The sequence below is a fragment of the Lampris incognitus genome, chromosome 8 (assembly GCF_029633865.1).
Source record: "Lampris incognitus isolate fLamInc1 chromosome 8, fLamInc1.hap2, whole genome shotgun sequence".
Lineage (NCBI taxonomy): Eukaryota > Metazoa > Chordata > Actinopteri > Lampriformes > Lampridae > Lampris > Lampris incognitus.
The window spans coordinates 54,211,672-54,238,954 of NC_079218.1; the positions used below are offsets into that span (position 1 = coordinate 54,211,672).

Consider the following 27,283-nt stretch of genomic DNA (forward strand, 5'->3'; position numbering starts at 1 on the left):
TAGACCCGAGGGACACCGGTCTGGGTCGCCACCTTCAAATCAGAATGGATCCAAATTTACACACGAGCGCTAATAATCATGTGGCGACCGAGACGCGGGTGGGATATTCATAGGATCCGGAACAGCCTCTTAAGGACCGGCTCTCGGTGTCAGCAGTCTAGACTGGAGAGAGCATGGATATCTTCAGGAATTCCCTGTTCACGCACCACTTCCCAACCAGGAAGTTGTAGGACAATACGTACGGCGGCCGCTCTTTTTTTGATGTTGTACACTTTTTAGTGTTATTCTGTAAAGCATATAGATTTTATTTTTTTAATGAATGACTGTGAGAACAGCAGGCCATGTGTTAACCTACAAGTTAACTCTACAGTTTTGACATTTCAAAGTTTGACGTCTGTTTCGGGGAGTATTTGTGTTAATACGCGGTAATCACGTTAAACATGCTTTTGGAGCGGTTTGATCCACCGAGGCCAGGTTTCTGAGATTCCTTATCAAGTTTCCGCGCTCTTCCCGTTCAAGATGAGGTCGTCTTTGGCCCCTGGCATACAAGTTATCACGTCTTTCTCTCGAGACAGTTGGTAAGTTGACATTCATTGACGATTTGCACACTGTTATAAGCAGGGTTATAAGCAGGGTTATAAGCAGGGGTTTGGCAGAAGAGCAGTCAAAGTGAGGCTACATGTGCGGTATGGAGAGCAGACCGCTCCTCCTCCCGGTCTCCTATCACCCCGCTCCCGGTCTCCTCTATCACCCCGCCCGTAATGATCGACCTGCTGCGGCGTATCGCTAAAGAAACACTCGATGAAGTTCGATTAGGCTGATAGATAAGCCGAGGTATGTCCCACTGTTCCCCAAACGTCCTGTCGAGGCGGACCACGCCACGCCAGAGCCGGAGCCGGAGCCGGAGCCGGAGCTCTCCGTGTTTAAACCCGGGGAACCGGCTGCGTCTGAGCGCCGGTGAGTCCGCGGTGGACATACTATATAGTACGTTAGAAGTTGCTGTAGTGAAATGATACTTTTAAGTGTCAGTACTTTCCTGTCCCACCGCGAGCAGAGGCTACATTACACTCCGTCGGTTCGGACCCGTGTCACGAACTTCGGGTCTACAGAAAGCAGGAAACAAAAGCTGGAATTGTGAATTAATAATTAAACCACGGCGGCGTATCAGCAAATCACAGCCTCGCTCGCATGTTGCTTAAGCGCGCAGGTAGCGGCGCCGTTTCCAAGCCCCGCCCCCGCAGCTGTAATGAGCCGCTGTTAATGAGGCGCTGTTAATGAGCCGCTGTTAATGAGCCGCTTTGTCGATGGAAATGTGAACGAGTTCTCTCGTGACGCGACAGCGTGGACGGGGATATTGTGGGTTTGCGGTTTAGAGGGACCAGAACCCTGGAACACAGGGGCTCGGTACCGCTATGGTCGCTGTTTTGCTGCTAATAATTTAAACACGAAGACAGTTTGGATCTTATAATCCATCCTCCCACGTGTCGTCGAATTTCGGCGTACAACAACAGAAGCACCAGGGCATTACACTCTTGTACACACTCTGTTACAACAGACACCTCTGGCCACTGAGCACACGTCAAATGGATATTGTAGCGAATTCGGGGGACGACGCAACCACAGGAACTGCCGCGGCCGGGACGCGAACCCGTGTCGCCCGCACCGCAGGAGGCATCGCTAACCGCTAGACTAAAGGGTCAGACCCGCGAGCCAGCGGCCAGCGTGTCTTCTTATCCATGCACGTTACAATATTAATATGGGCCTGAAAATGTTTATTTAAATCTCATCTACAGGTATAGAAGCTTCACCCTTTTGCTCACCTTCCTCTTCTACACTGCCTACCATCTTTCGCGAAAGCCCATCAGCATCGTGAAGGTAAGACCCCCTCGGCTGACTGGCATCAGATCAGATGATGTTGTGAGGCGGCCAGGAGCGTCACCAGGACTCCCCTCCTGGCTGGCTAGTGTGGTAAAAACAAATCAACACAAGTAAAAGACACGGGAGTGAAAATGTTGCATCTTGAATAAAATCTCCAGTGGGCATTTCAGCTTCCAGTTGAAGTGATCAGCCAAAGCACCAGCGTAGTCAGACAGAGGAGGTCCTGTCCCGCGTTTACATCCCCACAGACAGACAGATGTGGCCGGGCTCCTGTCTGACACTGCAGTAATAAGAAGGTTATATATAGGTCACGCCACGGACAGAGCTGCATTTGATGCTTTGGGAAATAAACAGTAGTTTCTGCAGTAAGTTATCAGGAGCCTGCAGTACATCTATTGCAGGTAGGGCTTTGTTTGGGTTTGTTGGAGTGGAAGATCAACTCATGCATTCGTATGTGGTATGTTCTCTGTTTTCAGAGTCAGCTGCACCGAAATTGTTCGACAGTCATTCGACCGGTACAACTTAACGTGACTGACAATGACACGTGGTGTGACTGGGCGCCTTTCGGTGAGTCCTGTACTTGCTCTGGTTCTTTTCAAAGGGAAGACATGCATGTAACGTTTCTGCATCCGAACTTAGCTATTGAAAAGCTATCAGATTGTAACTGAAATGTGACATATCCCCCCTGGCTGTAGACCAGGACAACTACAAGACACTGTTTGGGGCCTTGGATAACTCCTTCCTGGTGGCTTATGCGATTGGCATGTTCTTCAGGTGTGTGAGTTTGTGTATTTTTGAATGAGCATTTTATGTGCATTTGTATAAATGACTTTTGATTTTAAACTTTATGCATTTACGTACCTATGTGTGCACTTCCAGTGGGATATTCGGTGAGCGTCTGCCACTGCGGTACTACCTGAGCGTTGGTATGATCCTGAGCGGTCTGTTCACGTCTCTATTTGGACTAGGTTATTACTGGAACATCCACTCAATATGGTACTATGTCTTCGTTCAGGTAAACACACTTCTACCAACAGGCCACGCCTCAGTCTGTATACACTGTATAACCCTCAGCTTGCACTCCTTTTGACAGATTTGAACAGACTTGAAATTATAGATACTGAACTTCACATGATGAGTTCCCTTTCCCTATATGATATGATATGATATGATATGATATGATATGATATGATATGATATGATATGATATGATATGATATGGTATGGTATTGTATTGTATTGTATTCTGGGCTAGGCTCCAGCATCCCCGCGACCCTGAGAGCAGGTTAAGCAGTTCGGAATATATTATATTATATTATATTATATTATATTATATTATATTATATTATATTATATATCATATCATATCATATCATATCATATCATATCATATCATATCATATTGTATTATCCATCCATCCATTATCCGAACCGCTTATCCTGCTCTCAGGGTCGCGGGGATGCTGGAGCCTAGCCCAGCAGTCAATGGGCGGCAGGGGATGAGACACCCTGGACAGGCCGCCAGTTATTAAATTGTATTATGTTATGTTATATTATACTATATTATGTTATATCACATCATGCTATGTTATATTATATTACATTATATTGTTATATTATAGATTATATTATATTGTTATATTATAGATTATATTATATTGTGTTATATTATATTATATTGTTATATTATAGATTATATTATATTGTGTTATATTATATTATATTATTTGAGACCCTAAAGTAGATCATTTTGCAGCAGGTTAGTGCAGACAATGGCCATTCATGCAGCACGTTCTCAAATTGTGTGCAATGAATAAAGTAATTATAAACTTTTACAGTGCATGTTGAAATAATACACTGCAGTGTTTTGAATGCTGACAATGAGTGAACTTGACTAATGTGGTGGCAAAAGGTCATTGTTTATATGCTGAAATACGCCAGTAAAGAGGACTGCAGCTGAGTTCATTTAGTGTATCATACTATGTGATGGAGAAGATTCAGTTTTAGTCTCATCCCAATAAGAAGGAATTGGGCATGAATAGGGTACTCGTGGCGATCCCGTGTCTTCTTACCGACTCGGTCTTGATTCTCTTTTGATTCCAACATTTCCTAATCTAATAGAGGGACTGCTGAGCATTCTGCAGCCCAGCGGACAGAAGATAGAGCTGAAGGATGGATGCTAACAGGTAGCGTTCAGCTCAGGGTGACGTGTTCTCCAAAAGAAAACTTGACTGGCTGCATTATTCAAAAAGCAACAGATTGAGAAAAAAGGTTCCTGAGAGAACCAAGGTCACATGGTTCTGTAACACCACAGTCACAGCTTCAATTACAGGCTGTACGTAGGACTGCTGAAGATGCAGGTTGGTAAATGCCGCTGAGGGAAAACACGGAGGTGTAGTGAGGCCCCGCGGGTGTGTATCAGCTGACAGCAGTCACATCACATGGCTGCAGGAATGCTCTTGTTGTTCCACAGCTCACTCATGGCTGGGTGTGATAATTACAGCAGAACTCGTACCCTCTTGTCACCACCATCCCACCCTGATACGGTCCTCAGTGCTTGGTGTTAGTTCCATGGAATTATACTCCTGGTTCTACTGGCTTCTAATTAAGATGATAACTTCTTTCTTCTCACACAACTCTCCTCTCTGTCTTCTCCTTTTGTTCCACAGGCCATGAATGGACTGGCTCAGACCACCGGCTGGCCTGCAGTGGTGGCCTGTGTGGGAAACTGGTTTGGAAAGGGGAAGTGAGTGATGCAGCGCCCTTGCATGAGGCTTATTATTCGTGACTAAGCAGTATCAGTTACTTATTTTTTCAGCTGACGTACACAAAACATGGCCACCTGCTGCATGCAAAAGTGAATACACGAATCTATGATTGATTAGGTTTTACTACTCTTATATGTAGGTTTTACTACTCATTTGTAGGTTTCACTACTCTTATATGTAGATTTTACTATTATATGTAGGTTTTACTACTCTTATATGTAGGTTTTACTACTCTTATATGTAGGTTTTACTACTCTTATATGTAGATTTTACTATTATATGTAGGTTTTACTACTCTAATATGTAGGTTTTGCTACTCATTTTTAGGTTTCACTACTCTTATATGTAGGTTTTGCTACTCATTTGTAGGTTTTACTACTCTTATATGTAGGTTTTACTACTCTAATATGTAGGGGTACAGTGTAGACATGTGACAAGTCTTGGTTGTGCAGGTAAAACATGTATGAAGAACCTGCTGACAGTAGACTTGATGACACCTTGTGTTAAGTTGAGACTTACTGACTGGATAACTGGTTAAACAGTTGTGCAAAAATGCAACATTTGGGAATGTAAAGCCTTGTTCAAAGAAAACATCAAGGTTCTCTCTATCTCTGTCTGACAAACTCAGAAATGCACAAGTGCAAACATACGCTTGGATTAATTGGTCAAAGTTAAAAGCTGCAGCAACCAAGTGCATTTTGACCCATTTAGCTGAGGTTGTTCAAGATAGAAATGGAAAACTAGTACAACACAAATCACACTTTTGTGTGTCTGTGTTAACATACAGTTATGCAGGAAGCATTATAACTGCAAAGCCCCTTGTTCCTCTTTTTACATATAGTAGTTTTACATAAACGCTGTGCTTAGAAACACACGTCATGTGATTCATGTCCTAACTGGCTGTGATTTTAAACTGTTTTTCAAGCCTCATATTTTGAGAAATGCTCCTAGCAAACACTGATATGAGGTTACTTCATGTTAAGACAGCACAGTGGCCCAGTGGTTAGCACTGTTGCTTCACAGCAAGGAGGTCCTGGGTTCGACCCCCAGGCCATCCCAGGTCCTTTCTGTGTGGAGTTTGCATGTTCCCCCCGTGTCTGCGTGGGTTTCCTCCGGGTGCTCCGGTTTCCTCTCACCATCAAAACGACCTGCATGTTAGGGTTAAAACTCCTGCCTGTGGCCCTGAGCAAGACAATGTAAAGAAGAACTGGAGTTAGTCCCCGGGCGCTGGCTGCAGCTGCCCACTGCTCCTATACAATAGGATGGGTAACATGCAGAGAACACATTCATTGTAACAATACAAGGACAAAATGAAGTGGCTTCCTTTCTTTCCACTTCTTGCTATCTTAGCTTAGCATTTAAACAGTAAGCAGGCTTTTATTGAGTAAACTATTACATCCATTGGAGTATGTAACAATATAGGTTAAGTAGACTCGCTAGCCCTTGGCTAATGGGGCGGACCCTTCAGTCGACGGGTTAATGCAGTCGCCCGTGGTGCGGGAGACCCGGGTTTGCGTCCCGGCTGTGGAACAAAACCAGTGAATCTATGTTGTGATGATAAAAATATGTAGCTCTGTAATTTGATGGATTGTTGTTATTCTAATTTGCTGTTGTGTGTCCATCACAGGCGTGGGTTCATCATGGGCATCTGGAACTCCCACACCTCAGTGGGGAACATTTTGGGCTCCCTCATAGCGGGGGTCTTTGTCTCCACGTCCTGGGGAATGTCTTTCATCGTCCCGGGGCTCATCATCACCTCCACTGGGATCCTGTGCTTCTTCTTCCTCGTTGAAAGTCAGTTTCTTTTTATTGTGGCTCGATTCAATGAATGCACATCTTCACACTGGCACAATCTTTAAAGTAAGCTCTTCCACCTCAGCATGAATATTTATAAGATGCTGGTACTATATGATGATGGTGGCCTTCAGGTTGCGGTGGGAATTTGGTGTTAAGTCAGAATGTTCTCTGGAGTGTGGCACAAAGATGTTCTTCTTGCACTGACTCAGACAAATATATATATAAAATACAAACCCCTATTCCAATGAAGTTGGGGCGTTGTGTAAAACGTAAATAAAAACAACACAATGATTTGCAAATCCTTTTCCACCTATATTCAAGTGAATACACTACATAGACAAGATATTTAATGTTCAAACTGATAAACTTTATTGTTTTTTTGCAAATATTCCCTCATTTTGAATTTGATGCCTGCAACGCGTTCCAAAGAAGCTGGGACAGGGTCATGTTCACCACTGTGTTACATCACCTTTCCTTTTAACAACCCTCATTTAGCGTTTGGGAACTGAGGACACTACTTGTTGAAGCTTTGTAGGTGGAATTCTTTCCCATTCTTGCTGATGTGCGACTTCAGTTGCTCAACAGTCCGGGGTCTCCAGGTTGTCGTATTCTGCGCTTCATAATGCGCCACACATTTTCAATGGGAGACAGGTCTGGACTGCAGGCAGGTCTGGACTGCAGGCAGGCCAGTCCAGTACCTGCACTCTTTTACTACGAAGCCCTGCTGTTGTAACACGTGCAGAATGTGGCTTGGCATTGTCTTGCTGAAATAAGCAGGGACGTCCCTGAAAAAGACGTCGCTTGGATGGCAGCATATGTTGCTCCAAAACCTGTATGTACCTTTCAGCATTAATGGTGCCTTCACAGATGTGCAAGTTACCCATGATGCCATGGGCACTAACACCCCCCCATACCATCACAGATGCTGGCTTTTGGACTTTGCTCTGATAACAATCTGGATGGTCCTTTTCCTCTTTAGCCCGGAGGACACGACGTCCATGATTTCCAAAAACAATGTGAAATGTGGACTCGTCAGACCACAGCACACTTTTCCACTTTGGGTCAGTCCATCTCAGATGAGCTCGGGCCAGAGAAGCCGGCGGCGTTTCTGGGTGGTGTTGATATCTGGCTTTGGCTTTGCATGGTAGAGTTTTAACTTGCACTTGTAGATGTAGCGACCAACTGTGTTAACTGACCATGGTTTTCCCAAGTGCTCCTGAGCCCAGGTGGTAATATCCTTTACACTATGATGTCGGTTTTTAATGCAGTGCTGCCTGAGGGGTCGAAGGTCACGGGCATTCAATGTTGGTTTTCGGCCTTGCCGCTTACGTGCAGAGATTTCTCCGGATTCTCTGGATCTTGTGATGATATTATGGAGTGTAGATGATGAAATCCCTAAATTCCTTGCAGTTGTACGTTGAGAAACGTTGTTCTTAAACTGTTGGACTATTTGCTCACGCAGTTGTTCACAAAGTGGTGAACCTCGCCCCATCCTTGCTTGTGAACGACTGAGCCTTTCAGGGATGCTCCTTTTATACCCAATCATGACACTCACCTGTTTCCAGTTCACCTGTGGAATGTTCCAGACAGGTGTTTTTTGAGCATTCCTCAACTTTCCCAGTCTTTTGTTGCCCCTGTCCCAGCTTCTTTGGAACCTGTTGCAGGCATCAAATTCAAAATGAGTGAATATTTGCAAAAGACAGTAAAGTTTATCCGTTTGAACATTAAATATCTTGTCTTTGTAGTGTCACTTGAATACAGGTCGAAAAGGATTTGCAAATCATTGTATTCTGTTTTTATTCACGTTTTACACAACGTCCCAACTTCATTGGAATTAGGGTTTGTATATTGAGGAGAGTCTGGACTGACCAGTACTCACACCCTGCCCTACACACAGGACTTGGATGTGTGGCTAGTACTGGCTACACAAGCTGTATAATCAAAACAGACCATGACAGTTCAGCTTTAGTGTGCAAGAATGAGCACATTCAATCACTGCCTGTTGTTGCTTGAGCTGTTGATGTCCACTTTTGTTCCTGTCGGTCCACTTTCTGCTCCAGGTCAGTCCTGCTAGTTCTGACTTGTACATATGTAAGCCTTACCTTTACCTTGTTCCCCTCTACAGAACCCGAGGACGTAAAATGTACCTCACCTCAGCACCATGTGAGTTAACATTACAACAACAACAATAATAACAACAACAACAGACCACCACTCACACTTTGTGCACATGGTTCTATGTCTGCACACATATGATTTATATGACGTGTGTGTGTGTGTGTGTGTGTGTGTGTGTGTGTGTGTGTGTGTGTGTGTGTGTGTGTGTGTGTGTGTGTGTGTGTGTGTGTGTGTGTGTGTGTGTGTTATTGGTTATTGTGATCAGGGGAGTCAGAACCCTGAGAGGGAACCTCTCTTGCAGAACTCCTGCAGCAGTGCAGGAGTCCTCGGCAGTCCTGCAGCTGTCCCCAGTCTACCTGCAGAGGAGTCCGAGGAGCCCACGGAGGCCATCAGTTTTGTTGGAGCACTTTGTATACCTGTGAGTGGATAAACTTTCAGTTCTATTAAGACTGTGCAAATGTATCCCTGATTAACCCTAAATACAATCTCAGTGTGATTTGTTTAACAGATAAATGTGCATGATAACGACAGAACTGTAAAGTCCATTTTCTGGAGGAAACATGTGGGCTAGTGGACGTTACTGGCAAGCTTTACATTCTGCCATTCAGTTCTATGGCAATAAATGAAACACAATAAATAGTTAAACATCATAAAAAAGTATTGAAAACAATCTTAATGTTTAATATATACCTACATCATCTAATGTAGGAATATATTCAGGAATATATAGCTTTACGGTTTAAAGTTTAAATGACATTTCTTGCTTAAAGTGTAGACTACAGCAGGGATGTGAGTTTTGCCGTATGTATGAGTTCTGCAGTATGACTACCTAAAATTAGACCTAACTGCTCAGTCCAGTCCCTCATTAAGCTGCTGCGGGCCTCGTGCCTCCACGGCAGCATGCACACATTCATCCCCGTCACCCGCGAGACCTCCTGTACCTGTAACTTGACTGTTTCTCTTCATCGCTAGCAGCGCCGGGTAACATGAACCTGCGTTCAGCAGACATAAGATAAGATAAGATAAGATAAGATAAGATAAGATACTTTATTGTTATTGTGTGCACACAATGAAATTTCGTTTGGTGACTCTCAGACCAGCAACACTAGACAAGGTAGATGATTAAAAAACACAAGATAAAAACAAGAACAAACAACATTTAGTATAACAAGTGAGGTAGTAAAATAAGTGAGCTAGCAAAAATGATAATGAGACAATAAAAGATAGCAGCAGCGTTTAAAACTCAAAATAGTGCATGAGATTATTGCACATAGTTGTTTCTATTGCAGGAACAACTATGTATTGCACGTAGTTGTTCCTTTAGTAGTAGTTAGCAGGGCTGGATTAAATGGATAGGTTACACTAGACAGAGCTTTTTTTTTTGGCCACTTTTTTTTTTCATGTCACACGTAGAGGAGGCTGCACCGCTTAAAAACTACAATAACGTTGTAGATTGATTTTTTTTTAATCCGAAATTACTTTAAAATATTTTATATAAGATATTTTTAATGTAGACCTAAAGTTGATGTTTTTATCCGTCTGTCTGGGCCCCCCTGTGGCAATTAGACCCTAGGCAGCTGCCTAGTTTGCCTATGCCTAGAACCGGCCCTGCCACTTAGCCCTCAGCAGCTATAGGCAGATGTGTGTGTGTGTGTGTGTGTGGGGGCGGGGTGGGGGTGGGGGTGGGGGTGGTGGAGGCTACAGCTCCGGGGAAAAAGCTGTTTCTCAGCCTGTTAGTCCGGGTTTTGATGGTGCGGTATTTTTTCCCCGATGGCAAGGGAACACACAGGCAGTGACCTGGGCGTGTTGTGTCTTTGCTGATGTTGCTGGCTTTGCTCTGTAGGCGGCCAGCATACACAGCATCCAGGTCCGGGAGCACAGCTCCCACAATCCTCTGTGCTGTCTTTACCACCCGGGCCAAGTCCTTCCTGTTGTCTGCTGTGCAGCTGGCGTACCACACTGTGACACGTTGACAGAGGAGGCTTTCTATTGTGCTTCTGTAAAAGTTGGCCAGCAGCTGAGAGGGGAGACCGGCTTGTTTAAGTTTCCTGAGGAAGAAACGCCTCTGTTGTGCTTTCTTCCCCAGGTGGGAGGTGTTGAGTGACCATGTGAGTTCTTTGGTTATGTGGATTCCCAAGAATTTGATGTTATCCACAATATGCACCTCTTCACCATTTATGTGCGGGGGGGTGTCTTCCTGGATCTCCTAAAGTCCGCATGATCTCCTTTGTTTTACTGGTGTTCAGGACCAGGTTATTGTCTGAACACCACCCGGCCAGATGTTGGACCTCCTCTCTGTAGTGTGTCTCCTCGTTGTTGGTTATGAGTCCCACTATAGTGGTGTCATCAGCAAACTTCACTATAGTGTTGGAGGAGTGAATGGAGGTTCAATCGTGGGTGAAGAGGGCTGGACTGAGCACACAGCCCTGCGGCACACCTGTGTTCAGGATGAGGGTTGAAGATGTATGGTTGCCCATCCTGACATTTTGTGGTCTGTGAGTGAGAAAGTCCATGATCCATGAACAGAGTGAGGTGGTTAATCCTAGGTTGCTGAGTTTGTGTACCAGTTTATGGGGGATTATCGTATTGAAAGCAGAGCTGAAGTCAATTAAAAGCATCCTGACATATGTGCTTGGATGCTCCAGGTGGGACAGGGCTGTATGAAGTGTAATTAAGACTGCGTCCTCCATAGATCTGTTCCCCCGGTAGGCAAATTGGTGGCTGTCCAGATCTGTGGGGATGATGTCCTTGATGTGAGAGAGTATAATCCTCTCAAAGCACTTCATAATAATTGGGGTCAGGGCAACTGGGCGATAGCCATTGAGGGAGTTGGTTGCTGTCTTCTTGGGTATAGGTACAGTCGTGGTGGATTTAAGGCAGGTGGTCACTACAGCCTGTAGTAAGGAGAGGTTGAAGATGTCGGTGAACCCCCTGTTAGTTTGTCAACGCACTTCTTCAGTGTGCGGCCCAACACTGTCTTGTCCTGCCGCTTTGGAGATATTGATTCTGCTCAGAGTGGATTTCACCTGATGGTGCTGTAGGACGAGCGCATGCTCCTCCTTGGGCGGGGTCGGTTGGGCCCTCACCCCGCTGTTCTGTGTTTCAAAGTGTGCAAAGAACTGGTTAAGTGTGTCGGAGAGTGCGCTGTCACAGGTGATGTGTGGGGTGCTGCATTTGTAATCTGTTATGTTTTTAATACCTCTGCACATACGACAGGGTTGTTGTTGGGTGTGAAGTGCCCCTCAATGTGCTGCTTGTACCTGCGGTTAGCCTCTCTAATGCCCCTTTTCAAGTTCCTCCAGGCATTTTTGTAGGCCAGCATGTCACCTGTCCCAAAGGCAGCATCTCGAGCCCTGAGCAGAGACCACGCATTCCTGTCCAGCCATGGCTTCTGGTTCAGAAATACCTTGATGGTTTTTGGTGGTTAGTACTGTCTCAGTACAGAAGTGAATGTAGGCCAGGACGGCTGAAGTGTATTCCTCCAAGTCTGCTCCCTGTGCAAGCACTTCCCAGTCTGTGCTTCCAAATCAGTCCTGCAGTTGTGAGGTGGCTTCCTCACTCCAGACTTGGGCAGTTTTAACAGCTGGTCTTGTTCTGCAGATTAGAAGTTTGTAGGATGGAGTCATTTCCAGCTCATTATTGTAAAGTATTTTAAACTTCTTAAGCATAATGACATTCTTCAGTAAGTGAGCACTGCTATGACTGCTGTTTGTTTCCTTCCCCTACAGCTACAGTCAGGGTCGTAGCCACAAATTGTTCAGGAAGTGATTATATGGTACAGCTATATGATAGGGCATCTGCATATGGATATGATGATTCTGCAGGGCGGTGGTGAGGGTGTTCATGTTTCCCTGCAGTGGAAGCTGATTCATTATTTACGCTGACATGACCACTCAGCTCAGTGTTGTGTGCCAGTTTGGTGAATCAAACCTGTGGTTGTTTCTACCGAAGATGGATGAATAATTTTAATGGCAGATTGTCGGTCAACATTTTTATCTGTTCGGGGTGCAAAATGTGCACGCGGTTGAAATAACATTTCTGTGTTAAGTGGCCTTTCAGCTAGTCAACATTCCCACTCCCTCCATGTTTTTCCAGTGGAAAAGTCACTGTTGAATTTGCTTTACAGTGAAATGTGCACATAAACCTGCTAGCTCCACGATTCGGTAAGAGAAAATGTCACCATCCTATCCGATTTCCACTGTAAGAAAACGTGAACTAGTGGTTTCACTAACAGTTGATGAGGGAGTGTTGGTTCGTCCATGTGCGGCGTCACAGAATGGACTGCTGGAGACTTGACATGTGCAGCTGCCGAGCACTAACACGCCCAAGCAGGAGGACGCCTGCAGAGACATTTTGATTCAGACAGACGTTGTTTTCACTTTCCTCTTCCAAAAGTCGTACATGACCGCTGCTGTTGAGTATTTTATTATATTCAGATGCTGTCAGACAGACACCACCTGTACTCATCACAAGAAACCTGTCCTGCACCTGCTGCAACATGCTACGCTGATGACACCGCTCCCTTAACAACACTTACATGTGTGTCATGTGCAGGGCGTGGTGGAGTTCTCCCTCTGTTTGCTGTTTGCCAAGCTGGTCAGCTACACCTTTCTGTACTGGCTTCCCCTCTACATCTCCAACGTTGGTGAGTATCTACACATGTTATCTGCTCCACTTATTTTGGGAACCCAAATTAGTGTATCTGTCCATCGCTCTCTCTCTCTTGTGTGTGTGTGTGTGTGTGTGTGTGTGTGTGTGTGTGTTTGTGTGTGGCTATACATAGATAAATAGATGGATATTGATATTTAATTATATAAACTGATAATGAATACTTTTTATGAACAGCTCATTTTGAAGCGAAGGAAGCCGGGGACATGTCAACACTGTTTGATGTAGGAGGAATCGTGGGTAAGGCTCAACACTTTCTTTTCCCACCATTATCTTTATGGGTTTTGTAACATAATAGCTGAATAATGAGCTGAATAATGCAACAATGTACAAAGCTATAATTGCATAAATGCCAGATCATTGCACCCTCCCACCACCACCCTCCCCTCACCCCCCAACACCCACACACCCAACCGCCCGTCAGGTCCGACCACTAATTTATTCACAGCATGCACCTATACAAAGGAAAAGGAATAGATCAAAACATTACAGAAATTATCCAAAGGAGTTGAATCAAGTGCAACTGGACTTGGTATATATCCGTGAAGACGTTTCGCCTCTCATCCAAGAGGCTTCCTCAGTTCGTGCCTTTCTGACTAGACCAAGCTAGTCCAGTGGCACTTGATTCAACTCCGTTGGATAACCATGACCTGGATGAATGAGACCATTCACAGACATTACACAAATTACATTAAGACAAGATAGTTGCAGAGAGGTCTGTTCCCTCTCTGCAACTATCTTGTTGAGACAAAAGGCAACAGGCCTGTCTGGTGCGGCTTGATAGAATGAACCTGGCCGAGATGTCCTTATCAGTTTGTATTTGTGCCGTAGGTTGTCTACAGAGTAATTTGACCTAGTTGGAACATTTTGGGCGGCACGGTGGCACAGTGGTTAGCGCGGTCACCTCACAGCAAGAAGGTCCTGGGTTCGAGCCACATAAACAAATCAGTTCTATCTTCTACCATTTCAAAATTGATTCACCAATTCCAAAAATCGATTCATGTTCAAGTTTTTTTTTTCTGACCTGAGAACTATAAATAGTTTAGCTCGCTAAATCGTACAGATGGCTATGTCACCATGCCAGGCCGGTTTCCACCCAGATAAACCTCATTGGTGTGAGCAAGAAGTGCAGCAACAGTGGAGTATCTGCGAGCAATGGAGGAGGGAAAACAAATTCAATCATACATTAACAATCAATATCTGTTAATGTATTTGAAGTGAGAAATTATGCACAAAACGCTGCCATCAGTTTTATCTTTGCAAAAGTTTTTAATATCGTATGAACAACTTTTACCATTTATCAGGGCTGCCTTGCTTTATTATTGCAGATTGCAGAAGACTGTCAGTAACATGTTTCAAATTATTCCAGTCAGCTTAACTGACATTTATGTTTCATGTTATTGAGTGAACTAAACTGGGAAGCAATGCGACAGGCTTGGTCCATGAATACTGGGCTGGCATCCAGCGTTTTACCTGTACCCCCGTCCATTGGGTTAGTGGGTGGTGTCAAGGAAGGGTATCCGACATAAAACTTTGCTAAATCAGTATGCGGATTGACAAGACCATACCGGATCGGTCGATGCCCGGGTTAACAACGGCCGCCATAGGTGCTGTGCCCTCACATGGTACCAATGGAAACTATAAATTCCACTGTGGGCGACCCCTGAAAAACAGGGAGCAAGCCGAAAGAAGAAAACAAGACTAAACTGGGAAGCATAAGCAAATAAATGTCACTCAAGGTTTACATTTGATTAGGTGTGATTTCTCTCTTTGAGACCTATTAAAGTAACTCAGAACAGCAATCTAGAATCAAATCGATGCATCTATTGAACCGGGAATTGTTATGAATCGAGAATAGATTTTGAATCGTGAACCCAAGAACCGAAATCGAATTGAATTGTGAGATTCCCAAATATTCCCACCCCTAATGCCAGCGGATTTGTAAACTGTGCCTTCGGATTTGCAATCTGCTGCGCTGTGGGCCCTGGGACAGCCTGCACCCGAGGAGGTGACACCAAGGGCGGTCGGAAGCGGGGCAGGCTAAGCTGATTGCTAGCCCATGCAGACCGGCGGTTCCGACAGTCATCCTGGCTGGCGTTTGTTCCCTTGGACAGTGACTTTTTTGTTTGGTTTGGATATATGTGTAGTTTGAATATGTGTGTTGTTGTAGTTCTTGGATGTGTTTTTGTCTGTATGTTGCACTGCTGTGGGCTGGGGGAAACAGCATTTCGTTTCACTTCATGTGCACAAGTACATGAGGTGAAACGACAAATAAAGTGTGTATTCCTGATTCCTGGTCTTGTTAAAGGAAACCTTGTTGCTGTGTTGTGCGTCTGCAGGAGGCATCGTGGCAGGGTTGGTGTCTGACTACTCAGGAGGCCGAGCCACCACCTGCTGCTTCATGTTACTGGCTGCTGCCCCCATGGTAAGAACACCTCCAACACTGTCACTACATAATGGAGATAGCCACAACATCAACCTCTCACATATTATTAATGACCAGCTTAGTAAAGTGCTAAATTAATGAGTGCATCAACACCGAAACCAATACCCCAGTTAGAATAATGAGTTAAAGGCAATATTTTGATTCAAGAGTTTACATGGTTTGAAATAACATGAATTTTCTAAACCCCAGGCACAGATTAACTTGTTTAACAGTTGATCTAATGTGTCCTGACAGTCTGGTCAGAGTTTTGACAGCCCACAAGGTAGTGTGTTGATCTGATTCCTGTTTGTAGTAACAGTGAAAATAAGGTCCTTCACTTGTTGACTGTTTGGATTGCTGACACTGCCAGCATACACGGCATACACTGATGTACAGCATTTAATTATTTTAATGTAATTAAATATATTTAAGATTTAATTTAATATTTCATTACAACTGTTTCACACAGTATGCCCTCTTCTTGAACGTACACTGAACTAACTGCTAATTGCAGTTTCCTGTTTCACATGTGAAACAGGAATACATCAACCAGGAATACAACAAACAATACAAACCTCACAAAACAATAACACAGTGTTTTGTGAGGTTTGTATTGTTCATACAATTTCCCATCTGCTGCTTCTGCTGACCTTCCACTTTCCGCTGACCTTTCACCTGCCCAGTTTCAACCAGCTGAGAGAAGCTGAATTAGCTGTACATGTGCTAATTGATCAGAAGATTTAGTAAATATCTCACACTGCGGTGTTGACTTTCCCTGATAAAGATGTCACTATAATGTTATTGTGTTCAGATATACATGACCGTTTCCACATGTAGTGTAGTGGCATCGTGGTGTATGACCATAGGATGATGATGACTATTCGACTGGTGAACATGTTGTCTGGCAATGTACATTAAAGTCATGGTCCTGCATGACTAGACAGAGTAGATAGATAGATAGACTAGACAGACTAGACAGACTACATAGAGTAGACAGACTAGACAGACTAGACTAGACAGAGTAGACAGACTAGACAGAAGTAGACAGACTAGACAGACTACACAGAGTAGACAGACTAGACTAGACAGACTAGACAGGCTAGACAGAGTAGATAGACTAGACAGACTAGACAGGATGGACAGAGTAGACAGACTAGACAGAGTAGATAGACTAGACAGAGTAGATAGCGTAGACAGGCTAGACAGAGTAGATATACTAGACAGAGCAGATAGATGAGACAGAGTAGATAGACTAGACAGGCTAAACTGACTAGGCAGACTACACAGAGTAGACAGACTAGACTAGACAGAGTAGACAGACTAGACAGAGTAGTCAGAGTAGATAGTCTAGACAGAGTAGACAGACTAGACCAAAGTTGACAGACTAGACAGACTTCACAGAGTAGAAAGACTAGACTAGACAGACTAAACAGGCTAGACAGACTAGACTAGACAGACTAGACAGAGTAGATAGACTAGATAGAGTAGACAGACTAGACAGAGTAGTTAGACAGACTAGACAGAGTAGATAGACTAGACAGACTAGACAGAGTAGATAGACAGACTAGACAGAGTAGTTAGACAGACTAGACAGAGTAGATAGAGTAGACAGACTAGACAGATGAGACTAGACAGACTAGACAGGCTAGACAGACTAGACAGGAAGAAAATCATCAGTTTCAGTGTTATCGTATTCCACCACATGCACACCTGCTATCAACAGCTTGGCAATTTCCCTCCTTAACATTCTTTTAACTTAACACAAACAAAAACAAACATGCTCTTCACAGGTTAATAGTGCTACTGATACAGTTCACTCACAGCACTGTGCCGCTAGAGTCTCATTTTCACTGTGGTTCCAGCTAAAGTCCTGTTGAGACTCAGCTTCAACACCACAGTGTGATATCTGTGCCACTTATTTCCTAGTTCCACAAAAACATTTCCATCTACCTTTCTCCATTATGTATGATTATGGTTATGATTATCACTATGGACTATCCCAGGAGACTACTGACACCTCTAAATCATATCGCTGGGCTACATTTATATTTATTTATCTGTTGCACAGCTTCATATAAAAACACTGATTTCATTTTTACACCAATATATATACACTACCGTTCAAAAGTTTGGGATCACCCAAAAAATTTTGTGTTTTCCATGAAAAGTCACACTTATTCACCACCATATGTTGTGAAATGAATAGAAAATAGAGTCAAGACATTGACAAGGTTAGAAATAATGATTTGTATTTGAAATAAGATTTTTTTTACATCAAATTTTGCTTTCGTCAAAGAATCCTCCATTTGCAGCAATTACAGCATTGCAGACCTTTGGCATTCTAGCTGTTAATTTGTTGAGGTAATCTGGAGAAATTGCAACCCACGCTTCCAGAAGCAGCTCCCACAAGTTGGATTGGTTGGATGGGCACTTCTTGCGTACCATACGGTCAAGCTGCTCCCACAACAGCTCAATGGGGTTCAGATCTGGTGACTGCGCTGGCCACTCCATTACCGATAGAATACCAGCTGCCTGCTTCTGCTCTAAATAGTTCTTGCACAATTTGGAGGTGTGTTTAGGGTCATTGTCCTGTTGTAGGATGAAATTGGCTCCAATCAAGCGCTGTCCACTGGGTATGGCATGGCGTTGCAAAATGGAGTGATAGCCTTCCCTATTCAGAATCCCTTTTACCCTGTACAAATCTCCCACCTTACCAGCACCAAAGCAACCCATGACCATCACATTACCTCCACCATGCTTAACAGATGGCGTCAGGCATTCTTCCAGCATCTTTTCATTTGTTCTGCGTCTCACAAACGTTCTTCTTTGTGATCCAAACACCTCAAACTTGGATTCATCCGTCCACAACACTTTTTTCCAGTCTTCCTCTGTCCAATGTCTGTGTTCTTTTGCCCATCTTAATCTTTTTCTTTTATTGGTCAGTCTCAGATATGGCTTTTTCTTTGCCACTCTGCCCTGAAGCCCAGAATCCCGCAGCCGCCTCTTCACTGTAGATGTTGACACTGGTGTTTTGCGGGTACTATTTAATGAAGATGCCAGTTGGGGACCTGTGAGGCGTCTGTTTCTCAAACTAGAGACTCTAATGTACTTATCTTCTTGCTCAGTTGTGCAACGCGGCCTCCCACTTCTTTTTCTACTCTGGTTAGAGCCTGTTTGTGCTGTCCTCTGAAGGGAGTAGTACACACCGGTGTAGGAAATCTTCAATTTCTCGCATGGAATAGCCTTCATTTCTAAGAACAAGAATAGACTGTCGAGTTTCAGATGAAAGTTCTCTTTTTCTGGCCATTTTGAGCGTTTAATTGACCCCACAAATGTGATGCTCCAGAAACTGAATCTGCTCAAAGGAAGGTCAGTTTTGTAGCTTCTGTAACGAGCTAAACTGTTTTCAGATGTGTGAACATGATTGCACAAGGGTTTTCTAATCATCAATTAGCCTTCTGAGCCAATGAGCAAACACATTGTACCATTAGAACACTGGAGTGATAGTTGCTTGAAATGGGCCTCTATACACCTATGTAGATATTGCACCAAAAACCAGACATTTGCAGCTAGAATAGTCATTTACCACATTAGCAATGTATAGAGTGTATTTCTTTAAAGTTAAGACTAGTTTAAAGTTATCTTCATTGAAAAGTACAGTGCTTTTCCTTCAAAAATATGGACATTTCAATGTGATCCCAAACTTTTGAACGGTAGTGTATATATATATATATATATATATATGTGTGTGTGTGTGTGTGTGTGTGTGTGTGTGTGTGTATATATACTGAATGCGTTCTTTACATTCTAGCTGTTCCTTTACAATTCTATTGGACAAAGGAACCTTGGAACTACAATTGGTAAGTTCTCCGATTTTGGTTGCAAGTTTCAGCCTTTTGTTTTCTTAAATTTGCTCTTTTGAGTGGCATCTAAAAAAATCCACCGGTGATTCTATTGAAAAGACCATTATCGATTAATTATTGAGACCTTGGTATTGAATTTATTTAAAAGACATTTTTGAATGGGTGACTGAGTCAGTGTTGACTGAGTTAGTACATCAGTGATGGTTTAAAATGTAGAATACTTATGTCACATGTTTGGCTCTATCAAGGACACAGTTTGATCCTCATGCTACTTATATTTATATGTTTGGTTTGTTCATGTCAGGTGTGTCTTACTGACAGCGTGTGCAGCAAAAGGGAAGCATCTGATAATGAGTCCATGGTAGTTGTCATGTAAAATGTTTATATATGTAATGAAGCTGTTTCCCCCTTATTGATAAGAAAACAGGGAGAGTGTCTGCTTAAATAAAGACACACAGTACATGTTCAGTACATGTTCAGTAGATATTCAGGAGATGATCAGTACATGTTCAGTACATGTTCAGTAGATGTTCAGTGCATGTTCAGTAGATATTCAGGAGATGATCAGTAGCTGTTCAGTACATGTTCAGTGCACGTTCAGTAGATATTCAGGAGATGATCAGAACATGTTCAGTAGATATTCAGTAGATGTTCAGTGCATGTTCAGTAGATATTCAGTACATGTTCAGTAGGTGTTCAGCAGATATTCAGTGCATGTTCAGTACATGTTCAGTAGATATTCAGGAGATGATCAGTACATGTTCAGTATAAGTTCAGTATGTGTTCAGTAAATGTTCAGTGCATGTTCAGTAGATAGTCAGGAGATGATCAGTACATGTTCAGTATAAGTTCAGTATGTGTTCAGTAAATGTTCAGTGTGTGTTCAGTAGATGTTCAGTATGCGTTCAGTAAATGTTCAGTACATGTTCAGGCCAGGGTGGCTGCTGAAACAACTAAAACCTCAACTTAACACAAGACACTATTGAAAGAAATCCTAAAGATTTGTTAAAAGCTCATCAAGATACATGTCTATTAAAATAGAGAGTTAACCATCTTTCCACTCATTTCAGAAATGGCTTTATAAAACAGATTTATTCAGAACATAGATTTTAATTGAATAGATATTAATTTAACATTGCTATAACTCAATGCTTTCTCTTTAGATGACAAAAGTGGTTGTAGTCTGTTGTTGTTGTCGGCATGGTGGCCCAGTGGTTACACTGTTCCTCACAGCAAGAAGGTCCTGGGTTCAAACCCCAGGCCATCCCAGGTCCTTTCTGCGTGGAGTTTGCATGTTCTCCCCGTGTATGCCTGGGTGTCCTCCCACCATCAAAAAGACATGCATGTTAGGGTTAATACTCCTGCCTGTGTTCCTGAGCAGGGCAATGGAAAGAAGAACTGGAGTTGGTCCCCGGGTGCTGCAGCTGCCCACTGCTCCTATACAACAAGATTGGATAAATGCAGAGAACACATTCATTGTAACCTGTACAATGACAAAATAATGTGTCTTTCTTTCTTTCTTTTCTTGGTACTGTTAAGTGAAAGTGTGTTTGTTATGTGAACGTGTGTTTGTTCTCCTCATATCCTGCAGGCATGCTGTTAGTGTGTGGAGCCCTTGTTAATGGGCCATATGCCCTCATCACTACTGCAGTATCTGCTGACCTGGTGAGTACTGTAACACCACATGCCTTTCTCATGACATCCTCCCCTCCTTCTGGCCTTCCTTCCGTATAATCACATGCACAGTATATATATATATACATATATATATATATATATATATACACACACACACACACACACACACACACACACACACATATAGTCCACATGCACAGTGTGTATATGTATATGTGTATACATATATATATATTAGTGGTGGGACTTGATTAAAAAAATTAATCGAATTAATTATGGGCTTTGTAATTAATTAATCGTAATTAATCGCATTTAATCGCATATCGATATTTGACACCAGAAGCAACATTTTTCAATTCAAACAGGTCTTGCTAGATGACTAAATCAATGAATAGACACATACATAAGTTTAAACAACAAAATCCTGTTTATTTTGTTCAAAACAAGTTTGTTTTGTAAACCCTGATCTTCTACCACTGAAAGGGGTCTACAGTCCACAGCAATCCATCTCGCCAGTGAGTTTGTTAATTTATCAGACGTGGACTTACTCATCTTGGCTTTGAACCCCGTCACCTGGTGGAGAGTCGGTTGGCGACTCTGCTTGGTTGTACTAGGAGCACTAGCGTTAGCATTAGCGTTAGCTCCGGTGTTCGTACTAGCTGCAACGTGTTTCGCATGTAGGTGGTACCGGAGGCTTGAATAACTGCGGTGGAATGCAAACTCTCTGTTGCAGAGTCTGCACACGACAGTGCTCTTATCTGGGCTTCCATCCGACCGGTTTTTAATCGTAAATTTCCCATCCACAGAGCTAAGCAACGCGGTGTCGTCCATCACATCTGTCGTTAGCGTACTAACTCGTTAGCCTGACCTACTCCGCCTTCCGCTTGACTGACGTCACTCGGTGCATCGGTATAATCCGTATGCCAGAAACGAGTGCACTGAGAAGCGTTCCGTGCGTTAATTTTTTTTAACGCCGTTATTTTTCCTATAATTAATTATCGAATTAACGCGCTTAAGTCTCAGCCCTAATATATATATATATTCATTGCACACTGACTGTGCCTTACTTCCCCCATTTCCACTTTCCATAACAGTTCTACTGTCACTTATCACATACATTTTACTAGTAATTCTCTTAAAGAAGATGGTCGTGTCACCACAGTTTTACTCTCCTTCATGTTGGACGCTGAACAGTGTGGTGAGTTATATTGAACAGTGTGGTGAGTTATATTGAAGAGTGTGATGAGTTATATTGAACAGTGTAGTGAGTTATATTGAACAGTGTGGTGAGTTATATTGAACAGTGTGGTGAGTTATATTGAACAGTGTGATGATTTATATTGAACAGTGTGTTGAGTTATATTCAACAGTGTGGTGAGTTATAGTGAACAGTGTGATGAGTTATATTGAAGAGTGTGATGAGTTATATTGAACAGTGTAGTGAGTTATATTGAACAGTGTGGTGAGTTATATTGAACAGTGTGTTGAGTTATATTGAACAGTGTGGTGATTTATATTGAACAGTGTGATGATTTATATTGAACAGTGTGATGAGTTATATTGAACAGTGTGATGAGTTATATTGAACAGCATGGTGAGTTATATTGAACAGTGTGTTGAGTTATATTGAAAAGTGTAGTGAGTTATATTGAACAGTGTGATGAGTTATATTGAACAGTGTAGTGAGTTATATTGAACAGTGTGGTGAGTTATATTGAACAGTGTGGTGAGTTATATTGAACAGTGTGATGAGTTATATTGAACAGTGTGTTGAGTTATATTGAACAGTGTGGTGAGTTATATTGAACAGTGTGATGAGTTACATTGAACAGTGTGATGATTTATATTGAACAGTGTGATGAGTTATATTGAACAGTGTGATGATTTATATTGAACAGCATGGTGAGTTATATTGAACAGTGTGTTGAGTTATATTGAACAGTGTGGTGAGTTATATTGAACAGTGTGATGAGTTATATTGAACAGTGTGATGAGTTATATTGAACAGTGTGATGAGTTATATTGAACAGTGTGATGAGTTATATTGAACAGTGTAATGAGTTATATTGAACATTGTGATGAGTCATATTGAACAGCGTGTTGAGTTATATTGAACAGTGTGATGAGTTATATTGAACAGTGTGGTAAGTTATATTGAACAGTGTGATGAGTTATATTGAACAGTGTAGTGAGTTATATTGAACAGTGTGATGAGTTATATTGAACAGCGTGGTGAGTTATATTGAACAGCGTGGTGAGTTATATTGAACAGCGTGTTGAGTTATATTGAACAGTGTGATGAATTATATTGAACAGCGTGGTGAGTTATATTGAACAGTGTGTTGAGTTATATTGAACAGTGTGATGAGTTATGTTGAACAGTGTGTTGCGTTATATTGAACAGCGTGTTGAGTTATATTGAACAGTGTGATGCATTATATTGAACAGTGTGATGAGTTATATTGAACAGCGTGTTGAGTTATATTGAACAGTGTGATGAGTTATATTAAACAGTGTGGTGAGTTATATTGAACAGCGTGGTGAGTTATTTTGAACAGCGTGGTGAGCTATATTGAACAGCGTGGTGAGTTATATTGAACAGTGTGATGGGTGTAATACTGTATAATGTATGTGTAACAACAGGGAACACACGAGAGTCTGAGAGGGAACTCCAGAGCTTTGTCTACAGTCACAGCAATTATAGACGGCACCGGCTCAATTGGTATGTATGAAGTGTTTGTATGGATTTATCATCTTGATATTTTTGCAGCCCGTTTCACAAGTGGTTGATCTGGATACAGCATTATATGGAGCATGGTATTGATACTGATATAATTATAGATATAGATATAGCTCAGTATATTTCTAGCTCAGTGTAGGACAGCTGTATACATGAATGAGTACCTCAGTTTTGTTGTGTAAATGAGCTTCAGACCATGCCCAAAAATATTTGTCCTTGAATCCAGTTGTCCAATTATTTTTTCCATGGTAACATGTTCAGAGATCATATATTCGTTTAAATTGTAGGAACCAAAAGACATGAGCTCTCTGACTAGTGTATTACACCGACTTTACTGGTGAACCAATTTACTGGAAATCCTCTGCATTTTTGCTGTAATTAGACCTTAAAGCATTTTTTTTCTTTCACGGTAGACATGCTGGTATGTCTTCTACATAATGAGATCTGTCAATACCGGACATAAATTCAGCACTGGCAAAGATAACTGTACTAAATGTACTCACTCCTTCATGTTTTAGACTGTCATCAATGCTGCTCTATCCGCTCCACCCCAGCTGGTGATGTAGTGATGTAGCACCAGATATATTGAGATACTCTGACAAAGTTAATCTGGCAAAGTTCAGCCAGCAAGGTTGGAGTGTTTATAGATTTGTTGCAGGAAATGTGGATATTATCACATTTGCATACATGGCATTTCATCTAGTACTGATGTCTTTTATAGAAACAAAGCCATATATTTGAGTTTTTCACTCAAAAAGCTTTTTTCAGGACTACATTTCATTTTGGTGTCATGTTCTGAGTCATCATGATTTCAGCTCAGAATCATCTGAGTCTTCCAGGTGGAACCTAATACACAGTTGTGATCTTTGTCTTCTAGGAGCTGCCCTTGGTCCTCTGTTGGCAGGCCTGATCTCTCCCACAGGCTGGAACAATGTCTTCTATATGCTGATTTCTGCCGATGTCTTTGCCTGCTTTGTAAGTTTTTAAATCCATTCTTTCTTACAATGGTATCGTAGAGTTGTAAAAATACATCTAAGATACTTTTTTTCCCTTACTTTTCTTGGTCCTCTATACTCCATTCAGAATGCACAAGTGAAATATTGTTAAATCCTGGAGTTGTGTTTTCAAAAACTACTTGCTCCCTGAAAATTGTCATTGAAAAGCCATATGGGAAAGTTCTGCTTCTGGCTACCTCATTACCCATACATTGCCATATATTACCCATACGCTACCATATATTACACATACATTATCATATATTACCCATACATTATCATACATCATCATACATTACACATACATTACCTATACATAATCATACATTACCCATACATTACCTATACATAATCATACATTACCTATACATAATCATACATTACCCACATTAGCCTTTGCATTACCATACATTACCCATACATTGCCCATACATTACCCTAACATTACCATGCATTTCCGCACATTAACTATACATGTGTTCAGACACCTGGTCGCTTGCCTCTTGCCCGTTTTGCCTCTTAGTTTGCTAATTCCAAAAGGCTAAGGCCAAAGGCATCGGCTATGTTTAAATGTTTTAGTACTTTAATATCTAGTTTTATCAAAGTATTTATATATAGGAGAATATTTTCCTAAAATGTGTAATTTTATCTAGTTTAATGTCTCTAAAATTATTTTGTGACAAGATGTAGGTCCTCTCTATGTAGGCACTCAGTGAGAGAGGCAACCTCTCATTCAGACACACAATACAGTGGTCTGACAATGTCAGTATTCTGCCTATCAAACCTAAAACCTAACAAACTGTAAGCCGAGAACTGAGGCCTGAATTTTATGGAAATTAACCGTAATAAGGTTGAAGAGGGTGTTTGTCATTTCACCAATAACATGTTTTTGTTCAATTTTACTTCCTTTAACCAAGGACCGTGTATCTTTATTGCAAGCAGCTGACATGAGTGTGTGTTTTCAGTTTTTGTCCAGGTTGGTTTATAAGGAAGTGCAAGGCTGCTGTGGACACACGCCAAGATTAAGAGGGTGAGTAACATGGCACAACATAGCCAACAGTATGGTCATTTTGGTTTTGGCAACATGTCAGCTAAATAGATAAACAAAGTTGTAGCTTGGTTCCTTTACTTTTCAATTGACCTGTTCTTGATTTAAATTGATATGCATGAATTAATGCATTAATTGGTATGCAGTTCATATGTCTGTCTCCCAAAAATAGATTTCCATAGCGTCATTTGCACATGGCTCTCATGTGGACAAATTTCTCACACCATTGGAGTTATTCCACACAGTACCACACTTTGCCATCCTCTGTAACTCGGATTTAATTCTTCAACACATTCACATAAGAATATGTGCTAATTCAATGTATTTTCATTAAAAACAATGTGTTGGCACATGTGTAAACATGAAATGAGGGACAGTTGTGCCTCATTACCATCTCTAAACCTCATGTTAGCAACGTTTAGAATAGTCCCCTCCCAATCTGAAACATTACAAGGCTCATTTTAAGAATAGCAGTAAAACATCTTCTCGGGTCATTGTGTAATCAGTAACTGATTGAAGTGTCCAAAAAATGTACAGCTTCATAACTGACAATTATCAGCTCTATCAAACTTTACTGTTAGGTCAAGTCACGTATTAAGTAGAAAAACATGAATACAAAATCCTCGGGGGACTTGTGAGACAAGGAGATTTGAGTACTTAAAACCACTCAAGATTCGCTCAACAGTAGGGTTGATTATTCCATATGGCTACTAACGCCTTTAGCACTTAATTGGGCAATGGTGCGAGGATACCAGTTTCAGGTGTAAGATTAAGTTCCTCATTAAGGTTGGGGATGAAGAAATGAGACTGAAAGAAACGGAGAATTCTCTGGGGTCAGGGTTCTTGTTTTGTTGGTAGTAAGCAGGTAAAAATTCCCTTGGAGAGTACGCACTTTTATTTGTGTAAAGCACACTGAATTGCCCTGTGTATGAAATGTGCTGTATAAATAAACTTGCTTGCTTACTATTGACACTTAGAGAGAGATGAACTATTGCAACAGTTAAATGTTGATCCCATTTTGGAACTAACTTTGATTCCGTATTACAGGGTCAAATGAATCTAAAACCCACACACTGAAGAGGGAAGTTTCTTTTTCAACATTCGCCTAAGATCATATAAGGTGAAAATACAGACTTCTTGGAAACCCTGCCATCACCAGGAGATTCCAGAAGCTACACCGGGGAACAGCATTTTATTTATATAATAGAACAAGGTGAAACATAACATCTCTATTCTTTATTTTGAACAGAAATGAGATTTTACTGACCAATAAGATTTTTACTATCAGATAATCATTTACCCATACTTTTGTAAGTCTTATTATTCTGCTATCATTAAATTGCAT

General features: G+C 41.9%; 1 protein-coding gene across 1 annotated transcript; it reads left to right on the forward strand.

The window, feature by feature from the left end:
* On the forward strand, positions 1–27,283 carry slc37a2 (solute carrier family 37 member 2). The gene is made up of 18 exons (XM_056284881.1): positions 1–578; positions 1,794–1,875; positions 2,355–2,445; positions 2,574–2,652; positions 2,758–2,893; positions 4,548–4,624; positions 6,274–6,440; positions 8,569–8,606; positions 8,827–8,979; positions 13,116–13,206; positions 13,407–13,469; positions 15,569–15,654; positions 19,466–19,514; positions 21,109–21,182; positions 23,799–23,877; positions 24,773–24,870; positions 25,856–25,920; positions 26,986–27,283. The coding sequence occupies exons 1-18, from the start codon at positions 520–522 to the stop codon at positions 26,993–26,995; spliced, it is 1,497 nt and encodes a 498-aa protein (XP_056140856.1). The 5' UTR covers positions 1–519; the 3' UTR covers positions 26,996–27,283.

What these genes read in the sequence shown, in the direction of transcription:
- slc37a2 (XM_056284881.1), top strand. Translation starts at nt 520, where the DNA reads ATGAGGTCGTCTTTGGCCCCTGGCATACAAGTTATCACGTCTTTCTCT. An exon ending in TGATGTAGGAGGAATCGTGG is followed by an intron (nt 13,470 to 15,568) that starts GTAAGGCTCAAC and finishes GTGCGTCTGCAG; the next exon opens with GAGGCATCGTGGCAGGGTTG. An exon ending in CTGCAGTATCTGCTGACCTG is followed by an intron (nt 21,183 to 23,798) that starts GTGAGTACTGTA and finishes GTGTAACAACAG; the next exon opens with GGAACACACGAGAGTCTGAG.